This window comes from Acipenser ruthenus, chromosome 16, assembly GCF_902713425.1.
Source record: "Acipenser ruthenus chromosome 16, fAciRut3.2 maternal haplotype, whole genome shotgun sequence".
Classification (NCBI taxonomy): domain Eukaryota; kingdom Metazoa; phylum Chordata; class Actinopteri; order Acipenseriformes; family Acipenseridae; genus Acipenser; species Acipenser ruthenus.
Window position 1 is genome coordinate 10,774,465 of NC_081204.1, and position 22,247 is coordinate 10,796,711.

General features: G+C 39.0%; 2 protein-coding genes across 3 annotated transcripts in view; both read right to left on the reverse strand.

Moving 5' to 3' along the window:
• Nucleotides 1-5,119, reverse strand: part of LOC117411982 (podocalyxin-like protein 2) — a 28,067-nt gene extending 22,948 nt beyond the window's left edge. For both annotated transcript variants that reach the window (XM_058988783.1, XM_058988782.1), the window contains exon 1: nt 4,609-5,119. In XM_058988783.1, the coding sequence (XP_058844766.1) occupies nt 4,609-4,642 (34 nt within the window). In that variant the 5' untranslated portion in view covers nt 4,643-5,119. The remainder of the gene's footprint in view (nt 1-4,608) is intronic.
• A 5,642-nt stretch (nt 5,120-10,761) lies between these two features.
• On the reverse strand, nt 10,762-21,701 carry LOC117412034 (DNA replication licensing factor mcm2). Its single transcript, XM_034019975.3, has 16 exons — nt 21,601-21,701; nt 20,599-20,768; nt 19,261-19,430; nt 18,551-18,817; nt 17,894-18,113; nt 17,346-17,553; nt 17,005-17,139; nt 16,298-16,489; nt 15,985-16,078; nt 15,459-15,709; nt 14,993-15,119; nt 14,726-14,838; nt 14,366-14,608; nt 13,772-13,954; nt 13,031-13,186; nt 10,762-11,985 (listed from the first exon to the last, which is right to left on the reverse strand). Exons 1-16 carry the CDS (start codon nt 21,604-21,606, stop codon nt 11,875-11,877), a joined length of 2,646 nt encoding a protein of 881 aa, XP_033875866.1. The 5' UTR covers nt 21,607-21,701; the 3' UTR covers nt 10,762-11,874.
• Nucleotides 21,702-22,247: the final 546 nt, after the last annotated feature.

A 22,247-nucleotide genomic window follows, 5' to 3' on the forward strand; every position in this document is an offset into this window, starting at 1 on the left:
CATTTTGAGAGGAAAACAAGAAGTCTCATTACCTCGCAGATATTTCATTTCTGTAGCTCTTCTGAGCCTTGGCAGCCTTTCCTTTTTCTTTTTCTTTCCAATCTCTTTGCTTACCTGTGGGTTAATATCTAGCATATACATCTTAATGCAGGGCTTTAAGATATACTCTCTTACCTCCTAATAGCCTTGTTGCTGCTATTACTGCCCCCTTTTGTTGTACTGAGGATCTTTTGGATCATGTTTTTCAATGTCAATATAGATAAACTGGTGGATCCTGGTACATTTTCTGTGGGTCATATGGTCTCATTGCAGCTAGGCCATTGGAGTGAATTCAAACTAGAACACATGAAGCGATGCGGTACCAGCAAATAGCAGCAACTTTTCAACTAATGCAGTAAAAAATGTGTATAACCCAAAAAACGGCAACAAAAGCAAGTGATCATGTTGCTTGTGCTTATAAGAGGTACGAAAATAGGTTTTAAAACCTGGTTATCATGTCTTAAAAAGTACTTGAGAAGATGATTGTAACTTTCAATATGTTCATGTTGCAGAATTAAATCTAGCCTTACTATTTTCTAAGCTACCTCATCCATGACTTAAGACTATTTAATGATGAATTTTTCAAATTATTTTTTTGCTTGTTGCCTTCTTAAAATAAAGCCATACCACGGTCCTCTCCCACAATATAGGGATACCTGAATTAAAGTAATATTCTGATGCCCAATTACATTTATAAATAAATAAATGAATCTATATGTTTAATGCCCAGTTTAATTACATGGCAGTTACATGGCACCCCCAGCATCTCTTTAGGGACAAATCAGAAGAGAAAATAATGAACAATAAGTGGCGCTGATTCATACTGTCTGTAACACGATTAATCCTGATAAGACTATCAATAATATCACCATAATCAGTTATTGTCTCAACATGACATTTAAACACTGCCTCCGGTAAGATAGCTGGGTTGTGCAGCTGGTTAATGCACTAGCTTGAATTTAAATGAAATAGGTTTGATGGTTTCAGTCCACAGGACTATATTGTAGCTGTCATTGTGCTATTATTGCCTCTCATTAAAGAATCATAGCACAGCCACTGTGATACCCCAGCATGCCTTTGAAGATAATCTGTACAGTAACTAGATGGCCAGCTAGATAACTATAGGCACAGATAGATGATATACCTATATATAGCAGCATACCGTATACGTATGGCATGTCAGTTCTCTTGTAGTCAAGCATGCCATTCATTTTAATCTGCTGCGTGTGCAGCGGAGCAGCTGCGGAATAAATAAATAAAAGCGATGTGTTTAGCTAAGCAAGTTATGCAGGGAAGAAAATGCTGTGTTTGTCCTTTGCATGCATGGCTCGACTTATCTGTCAGAAAGACTGATAACATGATTCTTAATAGAGTGTAATAAGATTTCATAATTACTGGTGAGATTTTTTGCCAGTGACAGTCAAATTACAATAAAAGGCATAGACAACAACCCTCGATGACCTCATTTTGGCAAGTGACGCCCGTCAGATTTGAGCAGCTGTTAGGACGACGCCTCAGGAGATCAGGTAGTGTTATCAGTATTTAGGATGAGAGTCCTGTTCCCAACTGAATGGATGTGAGACACTAGCAGGTGGCAAAGTCTCTGTACATAAACAGGCATTAACCAAAACACACACAGTTATGCACATAGCTGGAATGCATAATCCTCATTTATATGTTGCACTCCACGCCAAAGCCTTAGCTCACAGCAAGCCTGTCTGTCTTCTGGGTCATTCACAACCCTTTTGAACTGGCATCTTGTATTCACTTTCCTGACAATAACCACACAAGCAGCAGATACATTCCTGATTGGAGTTGTTAGCGTCTAAATAAAGCTGCTGTTTTTGGTCACCTTGGAAACATTTATAAATAAGGTGGCTCATCTAATTCATTTATAAGCACTTTTAAAAGTTTATCATGGTGCATTTCTCTGGTCTTGTTTTCCATGCTTACTTTGCAGTTATTGTACTGTGCTTTATCATTCTTACCTACTATAAACATGGTATGAAAACTATCAGTATCACACATACAAAATATATAGAGGATACTCCATAAATGTTTGTAGAGTACTGCAGTTATTCCATAAATGCAGATTGCTAAATAACTGATGCATCCCCAAGAGTGTAATCTGTATGTTAATGTCTGTGCATAAGAAATTGTTATAAAGAAGATCTGTGTGAAATACTGCATGTCTCTAACTGTAACTGGCTTCAAAGCAACTAGCTCTTTGTTTACGCCTGTCTCTCAATATATCCAGCCAGTGCACAGGCACAGAAATAGGTCATTCCTAGTAAGCTTAGCAAGCTACTGTATATTTGTCTGGTCTTAAGAAAAAGGCTGTAAAGCTTGTGACTGGAGTGAGAGATTCCAGATATCGGCTTAATCTGCTGGCTAGGATAATCTGTTGCTTGTATTTACACATGTAAAGGCCCAGTATACCCTATAAGCCCATGGTGAAAAATCAGCTCGATAAATTTTCCTGGAAAACAGTACCAGAAAAAGAGCAGCAAAACAAGCATGTGAAAACGGACAGCAGCTAACAGCATCTACAAAATCTTTTTAAGGCCCTTTTCTTCTCCATTGTCTACCTATTTCATAGCTCTACTCTGCATCCCCTTCCCAAGCCATGTGAAACCTTGAGTACCAAGTACAGTATAGCCTACTGTAGTTTTCAGTCTCAATTTCTCCCCTTGTGTATTTGGTTGGGTCAGGTCCAAGAAACTTTCCTTATACACAGTCCACCCTAAAGCAATGCTGACCCTGTACTATTAGAAAGGTGGCCAGTGTCACACCCACACCCATTGACCACCTTAGACTGTGGTATAGGACAGGAGAGTCTTTTTGAACAGCACTGTAGTATTTTAATGCGGGTAAGTTGCTAAGGCTAATGGGAAATTGGATTTTCGGGTCTTTGTTAACACCTATTGAAGCTTGCAGGTCTGTTTGAATAGAACTCTGCATGTCATGGATCACATCCTGTTTAAGCGTCGCCTAGCAACATCTTAACCTTTGTCTAAAATTAAAAACCTATTTACAGGGCATATTCAAATCAAATCAAATCACTTTATAATGCCTATTCCCTCTTGGACAACCCCCTTTGGTAATGAGGTTCATTCTTCTGGTTAATTAAAGAATAATTGCAAAATGTATTATTTATTTTATTTAGCAGACGCCTTTATCCAAGGCAACTTACAGAGACTAGGGTGTGTGAACTATTCATCAACTGCAGAGTCACTTACAATTATGTCTCACCCGAAAGACAGCAGACAAGGAGGTTAAGTGACTTGCTCAGGCTCACACAGTGAGTCAGTGAGTGAGCCAGGATTTGAATCAGGGTTTCCTGGTTACAAGCCCTTTTCTTTAACCACCAGACCACACAGCCGTCTTGTATTTGTTGCCTTTCTTTTTAAACTACCACAGACATTGAATGTGCAAAAGCCTACAGCCAGTATCTCAAATCAATAGGTTTTTACTAATTAATGAACCGTTTGAAAAGTATATTAATTTGTGGTTACTGAAAATGAATTGCACAACTAAACACATAGACGCATAATGCTCTACTTAGTAATATTATTAACAATGCTGTGTATTAGGATTCTATTTGTTACTAAAACATGAAGTACATGTTTGGTCATATATTAAACACAGTACCTTATATGCTATATATTTTTGGTTTCTCTGATGTTGTATTAAATGGTATATTGACATATGCAGTAAATGTAATGTATGTTACATATTAAATATCCATATATATAGGGAATATTTTTAAATGAGTTCATTCTAGGGAAAACCGCCTGGAATAATATGAAATAATAATAATAATAATAATAATAATAATAATAATAATAATAATAATAATAATATTTTGGTGCAGCTTTATAAATCCTTTTTTCTTTAAACCATCGAATCCATATAATTTTTTAGTAATAAATCTTATTTCATTCAGATATTCAGATTAGACCAGGGTGGCATCGCCGATTTTGATAATACTAGAGTAATGAAATGTGTTTTGTATATATACCAGTTTATAACAGAAGTACAAATACACACATAGAGATAGGTATCAATAAATAAACTAAGTATCAATAATACAGTAAATAAACAAATTAATAGGTAAACGTCTCCAATTCCATTACAGGGCTATTGTATAAAACAGTTGAAAAAAATATATGTTTAACATTTTACAATCGTTTAATTTGAATCTAGTTTTATCTAATAGCAAACTTACAGACTAAATACCATTAGAATACAATTTTGAAATCTAAAGGAATTTAGAAGATGCTGAAACTAGACCGTGTATTTTTAACTGAATAGTTGGGACTTGCAACCAGTAAACAAGTACGATTAACTTGTTACAAAGTTTCTTATATTCTGGAACTAATCCCACTGCTACGTTTTAAAAATACTATAGAAATTGATATTTTTTCTATGACAGCTTTAACACAAATCCTAACAATTATTTTAAACTAAGTAAATACATTTAAAGTTGGTTTTAGGGCATTAAAAAGGTAGCTAATGTATTCACTGCAGATAACTATCTCCCTACGAAGAAAAACAATCCTAACTTACCTAAGACGAAAAGAACCGGCACAAGTCTCTCCATTGCTGTAATTTCAATGTTTTAGTTTAAAGTCTCTTAAGGAATTCTTCAAGCTAGCGGATTGAGCTCGGGACACCTTGATGCAAATCTGCCCATGCTCAGCTCCTAGCATACAATGCCAGGACACTTTATGAAATAAAGTAAACGCTTAAGAGGCAAGTTGTGTGCATTGATGCGGCGAGCTATGAATATACCTCTGGCATCACTTCATCACAAAATGTGGTGAATGTGCAACATCCACTACATAAAAAAAAATAATTAAAGAAATAAACTTAAAATTGACCAATTAGGAGTATTTCCTTGTATAATAATCACATTAAATCTGTAGGTTGCATTTACAGTAGAAAAGGCACTGACTTCACTGGCGTTTTGCTAAAAGTGCCCCTTGTTTCGTATCTCAGAGGGTCGCAAATAACAAAAGATGCTTGGAAAAACGACATGATTGCGCAGTGTCTGCATGCTGCTTGCTGCAACGAACCAGATGGCTCCACAGTCCACAAGGTCCTAGACACAGACGGATTAAACATCGTGTACGTCAATTTGACATTTGATTCAAATTCTCTTGCCTCGTTTTCGACTTGTTTAGTATTTTAACTCTTTAAAAAAACGAATAGCTTGTTGATAGCCAATATAGTTATAGGTTATATTTATTGTATTATATTTATTTGCGCGTGTATGTATTTGTTATTTTTTCACAGACCGTTATTTATAGGTTGTGTTACCTTACATAGCCGGAGCTGTTCAATATTTGTCTAAAGAGCTATACTCATTAGCAGAGAGTTCTTATAGAGCCATTCTTAAATAAATAATATCACTCACTAGTTTTCTGCTCATCAAACATCAATATGCTGTATTTTGACTGTACTGGGGGGACGACAGTGGAATTCGATTGGAATCTTTCTAACCTTTCCACAAAAAGAATGAAGCTGTGCTCCTTCTGTTGAAACATTTAGGGAATGTAAACATGCTATGTCAACAAGATCTTCTTTTCCAGTGAGGAAGAATATAGTAAACATTCACCCGAGATTCCTATTTTAATATAGAAATGAACAGGCTCATGGGACACAGCAACCTTAAATAAAGATGAAAATCTTGCACAGGTAATTGGAAGCATACAATAAAATAGTTAAACTTGGACTCACAGGAGAGTGATCTAATTGTCTGACTCACAGGAGACACAGCGATTGCAAGTTCTTAGGAACTCTACCTCCCAGCAGCCATTGCCAGCAACAAACAAGTTCTGTGTCTCCAGTGAGTCTCATGATTGTTCAGCCAGTAATAACTGGAAGTGTGTGACAGGTAAGGTGTATAGAGTCTTTCTTTTCACTTTAACAATGTGACTTTTCAACTCTGCTGACCCAGCCTACTCTACATATATAGCGAGGGGGAGTAGGTGTGACCAGCCAAGTTGATAGGTCATTTTGTCACATGATTTCAAATGAGGAAGTCTGTTCAGACGTAGGCAGTTTTACAGACAATCTAACAGACAGATTAGAGAAAAATGATAATAACTTAATACAGGATTAACAGAACCTCTGAACATAATTGCAAGAAAAAGATAAATAGGCACAACCTATAATCAGTAATACCAGCAGAAAATGTATCTGAAATAAGTTACAGAAAATGAGATTTTTTTTGCTGTAGAAAACCATTTTACATTTTCATTATTTAAGCGTTTAGGAGTGACGAGCCTGCTTCATTTTTCATACAGTGTTCTTTATAAACATATCCTCTGTTTTTGCTGATGCTTTGCAAAGCTGCTGTGTGTGTCTCTCTCTCAGGACTGGCACATGGCCCCACCTGCAGCAGCCTTCAAAGAGTAGCATCAGCAGTTAGCACCCTTCTGCTCTTCTTGCCAAATAATAAAAAAAGCAATGATCTTGCAGATCACTGGAACGCTGCAACTTTAATTTCACTCCTGCTGTATTTAATGCAACGATTCTTCACCTTGACAACATGAATCGATATGTCATGTTGTGGTGAGGAGAAACAATTCATATTCTGGGTCTGTTAATGCTTTTAGAGGTTTCCTCTGGACAAGTAAACAAATAGAGGACCATTTCTTATGAAATTTAAGAGAAACTGACTGGATCAGGAAGATTATCCCTTGTCAAAAAATGTATATAAATATTGAATTACATTGAAAACCTGTTCATTTATCACAGTATATTGAACATTACCAAATATATTATTGAATGTGTGTAAAGCATATATATATACACACACACACACACTATAATGCTAAATATTTTGAATTATATCCATAAATACTGATATATTTTCTCATTTATAAAAGTGGTATTTTTTCACAATACTGTGCATTAAAAGAAATCATACAACTTTGATACTTCCAATGTGATTATATATATATGGGGCTGACTGACTGAGTTGAATGGTCACATGGCCATGTGATGAAATTAGTTCTGTCCTGGCACTTAGGATACTCAAGACAAGCTCAAAGCCAGGTAAAGGCAGATTTAAAGAAAAATGATAATAGCTCAATATGGGATGAACAGAACCAGAATCACTCAAATAGCAAAGGGGATGTAAAACAAAACAAACAAAAAAAAAAACATTATCATTTATTGGTCAGTGCTGTACAGAAATGTTATTAGTACACCACAGCATTACCAGCAAAGGCAAAATTATGGATTTGGAACACATAATATAAACTGGTACTGCTATGGATTAGTGAGAAACGCCTGTTTATGCCAGTAACACATATAATTATTCTATTGCTAAGAGTTTAGTAACAATCACAGCTTTCAACTGCCCCGAAGTTGGTGGGCCTCTGTGTGGTATTTAGGGACATTTTCCTTTAGAATCCCTCCAGAAGTAATTCGACTGAACAGACAGAGATATAAATTAGCCTGGAGCATAAAAGGAGGTCCCGGAAAGATTTCACACACCCTTGAGTCTTCCAGATGAATATTTAACCAGCATGGCAGTACATTATGTTGTCAGAACGATAGCAGTCCAAACAAACGTGTCTCAATGGGGTAGCTTGTCCCTAACATTGAGGTCTGCATCCCTTGTTCAGCTGCAAATCAGGGAAAAGGACTGAATGCGGTTTACCTAGATGGATGATATCAGATAGTTATAAAAGTAGATTCCAATTTTAAAAGGGTTTTAAAAAAGGAGATTTTTAATATTGTACGATGTTTATCTTTGTAATTATGGATGGTTATTTTAGCATTAAAAATGTTTCCTAGTTGCTGAGCAGGGCATGTCACTGCTCTGTTTTTGTTTCATACATATATAACATCCCAACGGTATATACTCACTCTCGTAATTGCATTAAGAACCACTTAGAATAGTTGTTAACATCCTAACAAGGTAAAGGGACAGTAAAAGCAAAAATCTTTGATGATAAAGTTAATACATTTTCAATTGCACAAGGGTACCTTGCTTTCCTACAATGGCAATTGAATTTTCATCACAATTGAATTTTCATTACAGCAATATTCATTTAGTTTAGTGGACACTTCACACATTTGAATCATGCTCAAATTTAGTAAGAATTTGACCTGACCATTTACGTCTGTTTTAGCATTCAACGTGGTTATTTTCTAAGATTTATCACAGTAAGTATTATGGGCTGCAGCTGAGGTTTCGTGTAGTGTAGTGTAAGTAGCAGTGCCAGACTCCCTGTCACACACAAGCAACATCACTCAGCAGTGTTCACTAGTCTGTCGCTGAAGGAGACCAGTGCATGCATATACTGTAGCAAGAGACAGCAGATTTATTATGACATTTTAAAAAATGTGTGACAGCACAAAAAGATTATTCTTTCATTTTGAAAATAGTAATGGAAAACAACTTACTAGCTTTCCTCAAGGGCAAATATTTAATAGTTTTTTTTCAAATAAAAGAACATTTCAGCACTTGAAGAATATAAAACCGTTAATATTTAAGACAGGAATAAAATAATAAGTAAGAATCTTTCTATTGTTGCATTTCCTTCAGTTTTATATTCTGATTGGTGGTTCTGTTGTTCCAATACTGTGTTGTCATCATGTGTTCTCTAAACTTGCCTTTACTGGGCTTGTTCACGCTTTGAGCTTGTCTGGCGAATACCGAGTGCCAGGACTAAACAGACTTCCTCATTTCATTCAAATCACGTGACAATGTGACCTTTCAACTGTGCCTGCTCAACCTACTCTCTGTCTATATGAATGCAGAGTGGATGTGGCTGGCAGAGTTGAAAAGTCACATTGTCACGTGATTAAGATGGAATGAGGAAGGCAGCTGAAAGCCAGGTAAAGGCAGATTACATTAAAACTGCCTGTGAAGCAACTCACTACTCACTATTACAAAACATAGGTGCATCAGCAATAGCAGAATTTTAATTTTATTTAATTTTAAGTCACAGTGTCCAACAAACAAGCGTAATTGTATAATGCACATTAACAGAAAATAGCAAATTGACAGTCCAGTTTGTTTGCTATAGCCGAGTTATGGATTTGGTAGACCCAAAACTTGTGGGGAAAAGACATGTATGTGACAAAATATAAAGATAGCATCATGCTTACAAAAAAAAAGAAGAAAAAAAAATCCAGTCAGACCACCTTCTATAAAAAGTCAATGAAGTTTACTGAAGAGAGGAAAGCAAACGTAAGTGATTTGGAAATGTAACCCACTGGGCATTAAGGCCCTGTTTTAAGAGTAGAGTTATTCATTGGAGCAGAATCAAGATGAGGCTCCTGGCCTTAAACAACACCCTTCATTGATGAAGCATTACAATTTGGGAGGCTGCCATTACCCAAACTAGGGCCTTTGGAGAAAGACGTGTGAGCCAAAACAATAACACATGACAGACAATGAGTCGGAGCAAGAAAAGTAATTAAAATGAGTTCTCCTGCTCCCAGACATTTCCATATCATTATTACAGACCATCTAAAACCAGTGCGAGTCATAGCCAAGTCACAAAAGAATTCAGACTAATTCAAATGTGAATAATTTATATGCGGTCATCCAAAATCTTGTCTATTTTCATAGCAACAGTAACTCCTTCAACCAATGGCCACAAAAGGGCAGTCTGTGTCCACTCAGCAGATGCAGGGATGCAAATTAATGAGGGGCAGAAATTAAATATTTACTATGGAAGTTATTTTATCTTTAATGGAACTACTGTAGAATATATTTGCAGAAATTATCTTGTCTATTGCAATATTCCTGTCCCCCACTTGTGTATATAGAATCCTGTCAAGGCCCACTTGTATAATTTTGAGGTCAAGTTCCCTGCTTTGCATCCACTTTTTATCTGCACCATCTTTAAACAACTTCAGTCTTCAGTATGTTTAGCATTAGAAGATGGGATAAATATATAAGATGATACTGTTTGAAGATGGATGCAAAGTATGATAATGTACCTTAAAATAAGCAAAATTGCACAAGTGTGCCTACTTAAATACACATGGAAAAAACAAGAATGTGTCAAGCTTACCAAAACCACTTGCATGAAGATTTTTTTTTGTCATTCAATTGTTTCCCTATAAGCTCTCTGTTCAGTCGTGTTCGAACTCCTACAACAAAGCATAGGCATGCATTGCAGACTACTCTGTGTTAATGCTCAAACACTACATTTCACTTTTCAATCATATTTGGGGACGCAAACTCAACGTGCGGGGAATGCAATGATCTCAGATAAGCCATGCGTGGATACACTTTCCTTAACCCCAAAGCCCACTCTGCTCTTTTAAAACTCAACCAGTGCTTTTGTATTTTATGTTCTTCTTACTTAATGTATTACTCCGATTTATGTTCTGTCCCACCGCCAAAGAAAAATCCATAAAGTAAAAGTAGGTTGCATCTTATTTCAATAAAAAAAAAATCAGGACTGCCGTTGACTACAATTTAATTTGCAGCACCTGTATGTTGAAATAAGACGACAGACACAATGCTTATATCAGTTTGTTTGTTTTAATTCCTTTATCAAAGCATTTGGAAACCTAATTTCTGCCAGCCCACAATCCTGAGTGAACAGTCCCAGTTCACTGTTTGAATTAATTCCTATGATGGAAACAAGCAGGACTGATTTCAAATGAGTGTAGGCACTGAGGCTTACGTTAATCAAATGATTTAACTTGTTTGGGACTGACAAACTAAGGAAGATATCCAACTCGTTTGGAAAAGCACAACTTTATTAACAGAATAAAGATTTCAGAACAATGCAAATACAGCACACAAAAATACATTCTATTATACAAAAACATTGTATTCTCATACCCCAAATTTCTCATAAAATGCAGATACTCTCGGCACAAACATTTAATAATACCTATCTGTGGAAAATACAGATACAAGCTTTCAATGCTCAAGTCACTTCTACTTTCTTCACTTTTAAATTCTGCAAGCTACATTTCACTTAATTGTAGTAAATGCAGCAGCATTTCCTTTGCAATTCACTCCATTCCAAAACTGCTTAGATGCCTTGACAAGCAAATGGTTCATTTGCAAAAGTACCTCAGTCCAAACTAAGTTAAATGCAGGAAAATTGAATCAATTTCAGAAAATCTGGCAGATGGACTCTAGTACACTAACAAAAAGTATACTGTATATCGTCAGCATAACAGCAATGCACCTTTAAAAGGTGGTGGTAAAATGGCAAACTTCCCAGTCAAAGCTGAGTTAAAAGACACCTTGTGCAGAAGCAGTTTGGGAAAGGCACCTCAAAACTAGTGGTTGGGTTGTCTCTGAAATGAATATGGCTATTGAGATCTAACTTTTCATTTAGCATGAAGATCCAATCAGGCCACTAGAAGGTAAAACTCCATTGTCCAAGAAGGGTGCTCTACTCAAGTTAGAGAGCATTACTAAATCATTTCAAATTTAAAACTTGATGAAAATCCACAAGGATACAAAAGAAAAGGGGAGGGACAGACATGTTTGAAGTCTCTCACTGCACACATTCATGTAATTAATACATTCACTTGTATATGCAGGACAGTTGTTTCAATTCCTTAAACTGAATATGTTTATGCTCATTTACCTAATGAAAAAGTCCTTTAAGGACGATGCCAGTATCCCTCTGACTTAAACAAGCAAACTGGTCTGAAAAGGGGGTAAAGTCATTTGGAGCAAGTAGTTAAGCAAGTAAGAGGCTTCAGCTGTTTCTTTTCTTGCCTCCAATGCTTGGTACTCAGTTATCAGTCACTTCTGTGTCACGGCCCAGAGGCAGTTTGGTACCCAGCAGTGTGCAGTTCCAAAAAGGCTTGGTGGCTCGGTCCAGGGTTTTAGAACTGCTGAACAATCAACTTTTTCTTGCTATCGTGGGAATATTTATTCAGCTTGAAGAGGTCGCTGTCGTAGAACGCAGACAAGTTGTGTATGTTGATCTGACGAGCCTAAAAAAAGATGTCAAAGAGGTAAGTGTAGAAGGGTGTAACATCTCATACCGAATGAAGGCAGCGACAGTAGAAAAGTGCACACACGTGTAGGCCATGGTCGAGATTTGCCAACTGGTGGGGGATGAATAATTACAGTTAAACATTACTCTGATGAAGGCACTAGACTTACATTACATGTGGTTTTCACAGAGCAGTCTTAATGGGTTAATACATTTGTTTCTTTGAATCTAAATCCTTTAAAAGAAGGAGAGCGCCTAGGTGCTTAGGCATTCACGACTGTAGGCCTCCATACATAAGAACAGCCTTTCAGCAGGACCTTCTGGAAGAGTCAGAAAAGGGTGAGGAGTTTTGCCACAGCATTGGTGCATTAATGCCTGCCTGTGGGTCAGCGGGAGGCCTAGCTTCCTCCTGATAAAATTCAGAGACCTGTTTTCTCCCAGGAGCATCACTGGTAGATAATGAACTCACTGCAATTCAGAGTCCATCAAACAAGGCAGAATGCTTTAGAACAAAGCAACTGTGCTAGCTGCAACAGCACATTTCTGTTTAAGAAACTGAATGTCACAGAATTATCCTCAAGTGCAATAGCATAGTTCATAATGTTAATGCTAATACTGGTAAGTCAACAAAAAACTAATGGTTGTTTTGCAATGAAAATGAAATGCATACCTCATTGTAAGCTAGATAGTAAACTTAAGGCTATGTTGGTATTATACAATAAACGGGACCAAAATTAAAATGACAATTGGTATTTTGAAGTAGAAAATAGTCTAATACTGTAACCACAAGAAATCTAACTGTACTGAATAATATTCGGAACACCCAATATAAACCTACTCTAACCACATAACAGAACTTGCAGCTCACTTTCCAAATGATAATGATATGGCAATTTGTTCTTGCATCGTTCCTTCATTATGGAAGGATTGGCCAAGCCTATTTCACCACTACACAAGTCTTTACCATAACATTGACAAAGGATTAAATAAATACCAGAGACAGACTCCAGAATGCCCTCAGTGTTCCACAGAGCTCCACATACCTTGTCAGCTAGGTCCTTCTCTGCTATCTCAATGGTGTCGTGCTGCACCCCATAGCGATTGCGCTGGTACGTGACCTGCTCTGCCACCAGCTGCTTCAGAATGAACAGCAGCAGCTCGTTATTGTCTCTCTTGAAGGCCAGGTAACGTGCAAATGTCTACAGGGAAGAAGCACAGTACACAAGTTACTCCTGAGTAAGAAAAAAAAAGCCTCAAATTTGTATACAGCATTTATGCTTTCTACTAGGTACCAAAGTGCCACCTGGTGGTTAAATATTGCCACTGCTTTAATTTAACAGTACTTACTGTAAAGACACATTACTAATTCTTCAGCAGGTCAGATGGACTTCAAAATGTATTATACATGGCAAGTCCATTGAGATGTCACAAGATAATTTAAGTTTGAAACAATTTTATAGTGTCACTTTCCTACAATAATCTGTGACTGCACTGTTGACGGTTCTAAAGTTCTGTGGTAGTTCTAGCTTCAGGGAGCTTCTAGCTTTTCATCTGTTTCTAGCTGCAGCAGGTAGGAACGCATTTTCAAGTCATGTTACAATTCAGGATTGAAGACCTATTGCACCACAACCTCATACAGGAACCACCTGTACAGCATAACCTCTACAAAAGTATTTATTTATATATATATATATATATATATATATATATATATATATATATATATATATATATATATATATATATATAGTAGAAGTTTTAAAAGTAAGCCTGTGCATCCTCACCTTCCTCATGCTTCTCATCACGCTGAATTTCTGAGTATCGATAAAGCTCTCCAGCATGACGCGGATGGCCATGTTGACGTCGTCCTCCATCACATAGTCACGCAGGTGCATGCGGGCATGAGACTCTGCCATGCGGATCATGGATTCAATGTGTCGCACAGTGATTGGAATACTGCCCGTCGCCTAGGAGAAGGGGACCGTCATCAACCTCAGCTTTGAATAGAAATACATTTTCCTTGCGAAACCGATTCCAAAATGAATGCGGAAACTAGAAATTGTTTTTTCCAACACAGAAAAGCTATAGATATGAGCAGATTATGTAGATCTATCCATTTAATGGTTAGGTGTTTGCAAGGAACACTATAACAATCTAAGTGCACTTTTTACTTCCTCATCATTATGAAGGCCTAAACAGATTTTCAAAAACACAGGCATTCATTGAAACAAACATTGTGTGTGATTGATGCAAGCGCATGTACACAACGATAATGAATTCAAGGCATGCAAAAAACAATGCATGATTTGTACTGCATTTGGTGGAGGGACTTAAGGAGGATGTTAAGATGCCTGTTCAGAAAAGACCAATATATTTACCATGGACTCCTTGCGGAGATCGCTGTACATCCTGGCCACTTTGTCCTGGTCCATCTGGTTGAGTTTTGGGTGGACCTTCTCCTTGGCATAGATGATGTACTTCTTGAGCAGCTCCTGTGGGATAGGGTCCACCCCATAGGTGTTCGGCAAGATGATGTCCTCTAGGTTTCCGTTGACTGCGTCCTTGTGGCTGGGGTGGTGCTTGATGTGACTGCTCACCACAAAGCGAGCCAGCATTTCATCCTGCAAGAGAAAGCGGGTCTTCCATCACTCACACAGAAAAGCTACAAGTACAGGGTGTTAAGTGCTGGCGAATGCACTGGTTTCACTCCCAAGGAGACCGTTCAGTGCAAAACCCACCTGGACAGGGTCCACTGTGTCCCTGACCACACAGAGAATGTCAAATCGAGACACGATGGGCTCAGTTAGGTCCACGTTATCAGAGAAGGTCAGTGAGGGGTCATAACGGCCACCTGAAAAGGACAGTAAGGAGTTAGGGTGTGTAATTTAGAGATAAACAAGCAGGCTTTTCTATTTATAGAAGTGGTTCTCCATGGCTGGAAGATCATATTACCACTGCAAGTACCATCAGTTGTTTCTTTGTTTTTTCTGGGATTGGGGCATTACCGATGGGGTTGGAGGCTGCAATGACTGTGCAGCGAGCCTGCAGAGAGGTAACAATCCCAGCCTTGGAGATGGAGATGCTCTGCTGCTCCATTGCCTCATGGATACTTGTTCTGTCTTGGTCATTCATCTGCAGAGAGGAAGCAGGCTTGAGGTCAATTACCATAGCAACCAGAGCAGTCAAGAGATGATCCTGATGCAATGACATTGGGGTCTGAAGTACACATTCGAGTGCCCACTTGATAAGAAAGGGGTGAAATAGCAAACCTACTTTGTTTTTTCTTACAAAATACAACTCAAGTATTGCCTTCCAGAAAATATTGTTAGCTTATTCTGCAAAATTATGTTAGCTACGAAAAACAGCTAAAGTTGTAAACCTTGTCCTTCTGGATACGAACCAAAGGATTGCAAAAAAACATAATGCACTCCATCTACACCCATGTACTGGCACCAAAACCAGCCCACTCACCTTGTCAAACTCATCAATCAGGCAGACTCCTCGATCAGCAAGCACCAGGGCCCCAGCCTCCAGCGTCCACTCCCTGGTGACAGGGTGCCTCTGGACGTAGGCTGTGAGACCGACAGCAGAGGCGCCCTGGCCCGTGGTGAACACTGCCCGGCTGGCCACCTTCTCCACATACTTCAGGAACTGAGACTTGGCAGTGCCAGGATCTCCACACAGCAGCATGTTAATGTCGCCGCGCACCTTGTGCTTCCCACCTAATCAAAAACAAGAACACCAGTATAAAAACATGCTTCCGAAGCAATTCCTGGAGAAACATGTTTTTCCATCCAGAATACTTAATTTAAGGCAAGCACTTACGGCTGTTACTTTTCCCTTGTACAACATTAAAACGATACTTGAGCATAAAGACAGATTTATCACATTCTTAACAGTAGAGAAAATTTACAATGGTAATTAATAGTATGTTAATTTAAGGAACAAAGCCATTTTCAATTTAAACTGGATAAGATGCCTCTGAACTCCAGCCTACCTGGGTTTTTAGGCTCCCCTCCAAACAGTGCCAGGGCGAGTCCTCTCTTAATGTCTTCATGGCCATAAATGGAAGGTCCAATGCTGGCAAAAATCTAAGGGTGGAAAACAGTAGAAAACATTCGGCTTATTTACATTTTGGAGAAAGATACTTCAGGTTTTAATAGCCACATGGATCTGCATTTACACGATTACTCCAGATTATAAAAGCCTCTCCTCCCAAAAGGTTTGATAGGAACAGCATCTACTGATCTGCACAATATTTAAAACACAATCCATTTAATTCAGTAAGGAAGCACACAGGCCTGACTCACCTTCTCCCCTATGCGCTCATCCTTCGATAGGGCCACAATGGCCTTGATATCTTCATCTGTCAGCTCTCCCACCGCCACCTTGTCGTCCTTCTTGGAGATGTGATTGGCCATAATGACGGTGGCAAACACCGGGAAGCCATTGGATGTGTTCAAGGAGCCATCATAGTTATTGTTGTAAATACCAGTCAGCTCCTGGAGAGCAAAGGAAAGATTCAGCAAGTTTAGAACGTATTCACACAACAAATTCATTGATTGTCTTGCTAATGTCAATGCCCAATTCCTGCATTAAAAGGAATACAGTCACCACTGCAAACATTTTTTGAGGTAACATGACCAAGTCATAACTCACCACTAAGTAGGAGGTGGGGACAGTATCAGTAAAGGGTTAAGAATGCCTAGTTCAGGGGTGGCCAAAGTTGGCCCTTCCACTCCTAGTTTTTTTCCAACCCTGCTATAAATTGTTTAATTGAACAAATTAAACCTCCACTCAGACCCTGAAGCAGTTAATACATCATTTTGCTGGGTAAACCTGGAGCCCTTCAGGACTGCGATTGGACACACCTGGCATAGTCAAATACTGTAATGCTGGCTGACTTGTCCAATATTTTATCTGCCAAGTGTTTGAAGTGTAGTGTAGTTTATTTTGCACCAGAGAGCACTAAATGGTCAGCAGAGAAAAGCTGGAGGTTAGGCCCAGTTTCACTCACAATCTCATCCCCAGGTTTACAGCTATCCACCAGATCTGCGAGGAGGATGGCATCTTTGGAGCGAGGCAGCCTTCCAGCTGCCACCTTTCCTGGACTCTCCTGGATAGTGATGCGCTGGTAGTTCTGATAGACTGTCTGAGAAGGAGAAGGGAATAAGGTTAAGAGGTATAAAGAAGATCTGCTCAAGCGTGCCCAGAGGTTCTACTCTTGACTTGTATTTTTTTTTAAATGTAAACTGGTATGAAAAATTGTAACACATGTAGTACTTGGAAAATGCTCAAACTGTCAAACTGTTAACTGATACACCTCAAAAGGGGAGCCCCGTGTGTGCTGATGGTTACCTCCTCCATGTTGATCTCGAAGGGCCCCAGGGACTGACACTCTGGACAGGAGCCTGGCTTCACCTCCTGGTTCTGGGACTGGAAGAAAGGCCCCAGGAGAAAGTTGCACTTGTTACAGTTGTACTTGACCATGCTGAGCTGAGGCAGCACCCCTGTGCAGCAGGTCACCACTCCGCTTGTGCGGATCAGCTGGTTCAAGTGTAGCTGCCTGTGGAGAGAGAGAAAAAACAGCTTTACTTACAGTAAAACAGCTGTACTTATTTCAGTAACACACAAGTGTGCCACAGCTGTTAATACAAAATTAAAGCCATCTAATTAAATCATGCACATCCATGTAGGTATTCACTGATGCTGATACTCGGTAACTTCAGTTATAAAGAATGCCCTTATTAAGTTTCATCACACTTTACTGTATTAAGTGTGTGCAAGTCTGTTTTCAAAATGTTATAATACTCCCCTAGAACTGCATCACCTAGCCCCTAGAAAACTGAATTCAGACATCCACACCAGCTCTAAGAATATGAGCATCTTCAGGCCAGTAAGTGTACCTGAGGGAGCGCAGCTCCTCCACCAGAGGCAGGTTACAAATGCGGGCGTGAATCTCGTGGGCAATGCGGTCATATTTGGGGTACATGGCCAGCACCACCTCCTTCGCCGCCTCGTCAAAGATCTTCAGCATCTCTGTGGGAGCTTCGGGCAGGAAGTAGGCCAGGACGTGTTCTCGAGCTGCCAGGTCCTCATAGTTCACAACCAGGCTCTCTCTGTTCTCTGCAAGAGGAGACATACAAGTCATCAATCACTGATACAGGTTGTTCAAATCATGGAAAATCAATTCAGTAAACCTTAGGAGTACAGTGCTATTTGTTATGCTTGTCTCATATTTGATTATGATACAATCTCATTTCATGATTATAAAGAAAGACCTTCCAAGAAGGAACAGTTTCTGGCAGTCCCCATACTTTGCCTCAATGATTTCTGGCTGGTTTCACAGTTCTTTTTCAGCAAATTGCATTTGTATTACATAAGGCTGGTGCTAATTAGGGTCTGAAAACAGCTGCTTAAGTTATCATGTGATCAATAGCTTGCAGAAACTGCTGAACTTTATAACCAAGAATTTGAGACAAATAGCATTGTTAGTTTTCTTTCTTAAATGAGGAAAAAAGCACTAATCAAAGTAAGGTGGCAAAGACCACCCAGCTCTGTACCTTTGCACATGTCGCTGATCTTCTCTTTGAAGACGTTGTGTCCGTGCTCGTCCACGTGGGTCCTCAGGAAGTTCTTGAAGCGGTGGTAGATCTCGAGGCGCGGGGCCGCCATGGACACCCACTCCCTGACAGAGTGGCCCTTCAGGTCCTCCAGGTTTTCTATGCTCTCAATCATCTCCTCGTCATCGTCTTGTGGAGCCCCGTCCGCCGCTCGCTCCGCCAGTCTCCGCTTGCGAGCCGGCCGCTCCTCATCCTCATCTTCACTGTCTAGAGGGAAGGAAAGGAAAATGTGTCTAGAGCTAGAGTTGGTACAAATGTCATCAATGCAACTCTATTGTAGATTCATCCAAGTTAAGATTATTTTAAAATCCACACACACAGCCAAGATCAAGCGGTGGTGCAGGAGATTAACAGAGCTTTATTATAGCTGCTTATTTAATTGCCCTGAAATGCAATGTTGAAATCAAGTACAAAGTGTTTTGATTAATGCTTTCATAACAGTGAGATGAATTTGCCAAAAGTGTGTCCTTGACATCTTGTAAATTTTATATAAGTGTTTTTTTTTTTTTGGATTTTCAAATCGGGTAAACAGCTAAAGATCAGGACACACATGGGAAGGTGTGGGTTTGTCAGTTATTAACTTTAGCATGCCCCTCAAGGAAACCTCAAGTGGGTTGAGTGTTCAGTTTTTCCATATCAGCCCCACTTACCGTACAGCAGCCCCCTCCTCATGCGCCCGCTCAGACCCCTCTCCCTGTCCCGACGCTTCATGGCTTCCTCAGCAGCAGCTCGAGCACCAGGAGACAGCTCGGACAGGTCCTCGTCATCATCCAGGCCTTCTGCCTCGAACTGGTCCAGCTCGGGAATCGCACGGTAATCCCTAGAAAGGGAGGGAGAGAGGGTTGAGTAAGAGGACAGCAGAACGGTAGCGCACGCTGCAAAGAACTGGACTGCATTTCAGGTACTATTCATTTTGCAGGTGTAGTGCCTTTTTAATTTATTTATTTTTACACATTTTTCTACAGCCTCCCCCCAGTTATTAATAAAGCAAGCGAGGGCCCAGTGTAGCAAGTCTCTAGTTGGCATGTGTGATAGGTAGATGTCACAGAGTTGCAGTCAGGCAAACTGTCCCAAATGTAGCTCTCCTGTGGGTCCTTAGACAAGAACTGGAACTTGCTGTGAGCAGGATTTGAACCACACTTGAATGACACCCTCCACTTTAAACTGTAGTGATTTGACTTTGTGAGCCACTGCATACCCTAAACTAGTCTCCTGTGAAAAGCATTGCACATTTTCATAAATCATGGCAGGGATTTTTTTCCTGCAATTTCCCCTTAAAGGTAAATACTGTTTATTTGTACAATATTTTTTATAGGGCTGTTTTCAAAGTTTAATCAAAGTACCTGCACTATCCTGTTGACCTTGAAACAACATTGAAGCATACTGCATATTAAATACACCAAGCATTTTACAACTTTACTAACTTTAGTTCCAAGAACAAACTTGTGAGGCCACTGTCAGCAGCAAGATAAATAAAGCCTGGCCTTAGTGCAGTTTTAATTACAGTAGTTTAACCATAAAGTATGTATCCATTTTAGCAGCAAGTATGAAGTGTTACATGCAGTCCTTTGCTTTCCAGAGCAGGTGGAGCCACAGACAAAGCACAGGTACTTACAAGCTCACAGCTCTGCCCAACAGAACCTTAGAAACTTGCATTTGTTGTTCTTTATTAAGTTTGTTGGCAAGGCAACTTTTTGCATGATTCTGTAGTACATCAATATTTCTAAAAACCCAAGGTGGATTTTGCAAATTTGAAGCACAATCTGCAATCTCGTTTTTCACAGAGGACTAATTACACTATACAGGGTTCCTTGTGTGTGTGCAGATACAGTAGGCAACTAGGTGAGTCTGGCCACCTGATTTTACAGAAAATATCCTAATCTGCATTACATATTGGCTATGATGATGCCTGTAGTGCAGTTTTTCTCCACCTTGGTGTACATCTGTGAGAATGTTCTTATTTAACACGTGCTTGGGCAAGCGCTCACCGTTCCATGCCATCTCCAATCAGCTCCTCTCCATCTTCCTCTTCCTCAGGGAGTGCATCTCCCCCTATCAGCCCCTCAGACTCATCTTCGAATGGGGGTAGGTCTCGACCTGGGCTGGAGGTCAGGCCTCTGCTGGGGCTGGTGGCAATGTTAAAGGACTCGGATGAATCCTGGAATTTGAAAGAAAAATATTTAGGGGTGCGAGAATTTGTTTTATGCAGTACACCCTCCCAAACACACTTTAGTGGATTACAAAAAATAGCAAGGCTTAATTTATTACTGCTCCAAAGCAGTTTGCTTAGGCCACAGACAAATAACCAGGCACAGAAGTAAAAAGACACAGTAGCATCAACCTTACAGTACAGGAAGTGTCAGATTATTGTACTTTTTCTTGTTTTAGTGTTAACCACATATTGTATACAATGTGTAAACAATGAATTGCGTTTATATACAGCTATGTTACATTCAATTATTTTTTTCAGATCGTGGAACAAAACAATACTATTTTTTTAAAATATAAAAACAAGATGCGCTCATGCTTTAAAATTATTTAAATATCGACAGTAAAGAAAGCAGAGTAAGGCCTATCGGTATTTGTTCTGTACGTTACTCGTACAGTACATAAATAAATGTATTAGTAAATACATTTTAAACTTGCTGTAGAATGCAAACCTACATCTTCAAAAAAGGTATATTAAATATAGGTTCCTAACAGTCATAGTTATGTATATTCTCAACTTCAAGCACAAGTATACACTATTACTGTAAATTCCACGTTATTTGGTTACTAATGTTAAACAAACCAAAAAACCTGAATAACATGCACTTGGCTGACATATGCAATGTAAACCAGTTTACTATACAACGTGAATTCACCAATTATGTTGAAAGTAAAGTCAAATCAATATATATATATACTGTAAGTAAATTGTATGTCGATTTGAATTTTCCTCGGCGTGCTCTGGTTTACACTGTGAATATTAAAACGTGCATTTTACTCACAGCCATTCTGCAGCGCCTGATACTTGTCTGTATTCCTGTGTGTAGAAAACTAATTCTTTCAGCTTTTTCGCGCGAAACTCCCACGTGACCTTCCAAAGCCCGCGAAATCTTATGAATATTTATTGAGAACCTTCGCTTTCGCTTTCTATTGGCCCACGGCTTATAAATATTAATGTAACAAGTCAAGGGACCCAAACACGCTGGAGAGTAGGTGTATGTTTAATGCTATTTTAAACTACATGACTTTTTAACATTGTCTAATGCTTAGTGCTTGCTTGTCTGTGTTTCAAAGGAACATCCTGCCAAATTTCTGTCAAATATAACTTTTACACCCAATATGGTGCCCCTGTGCTACATTCTACCAATTTAGTTAAAGTACCTCGAAAAAGTATGTGAGCCAAAGACATGCGCAGTATACTTGCAGCAGTAGGAGGCTATACGTGACACATGCACTGTTTTAATTGCGTGACAAGATAGATAAGATGGACAAGGAAAGGAATAGAATACTTGGAATAAATTATATGTTATATACAGGAAAGTATATAAGATATTTCGGAAGCTGGGCTAGAATGGTGGGTGTTAGTAACACATTTTAGATGGAGGCACATTGTTTCAGTCTATTGGGGCGCTATTTATCAAAAACGAAT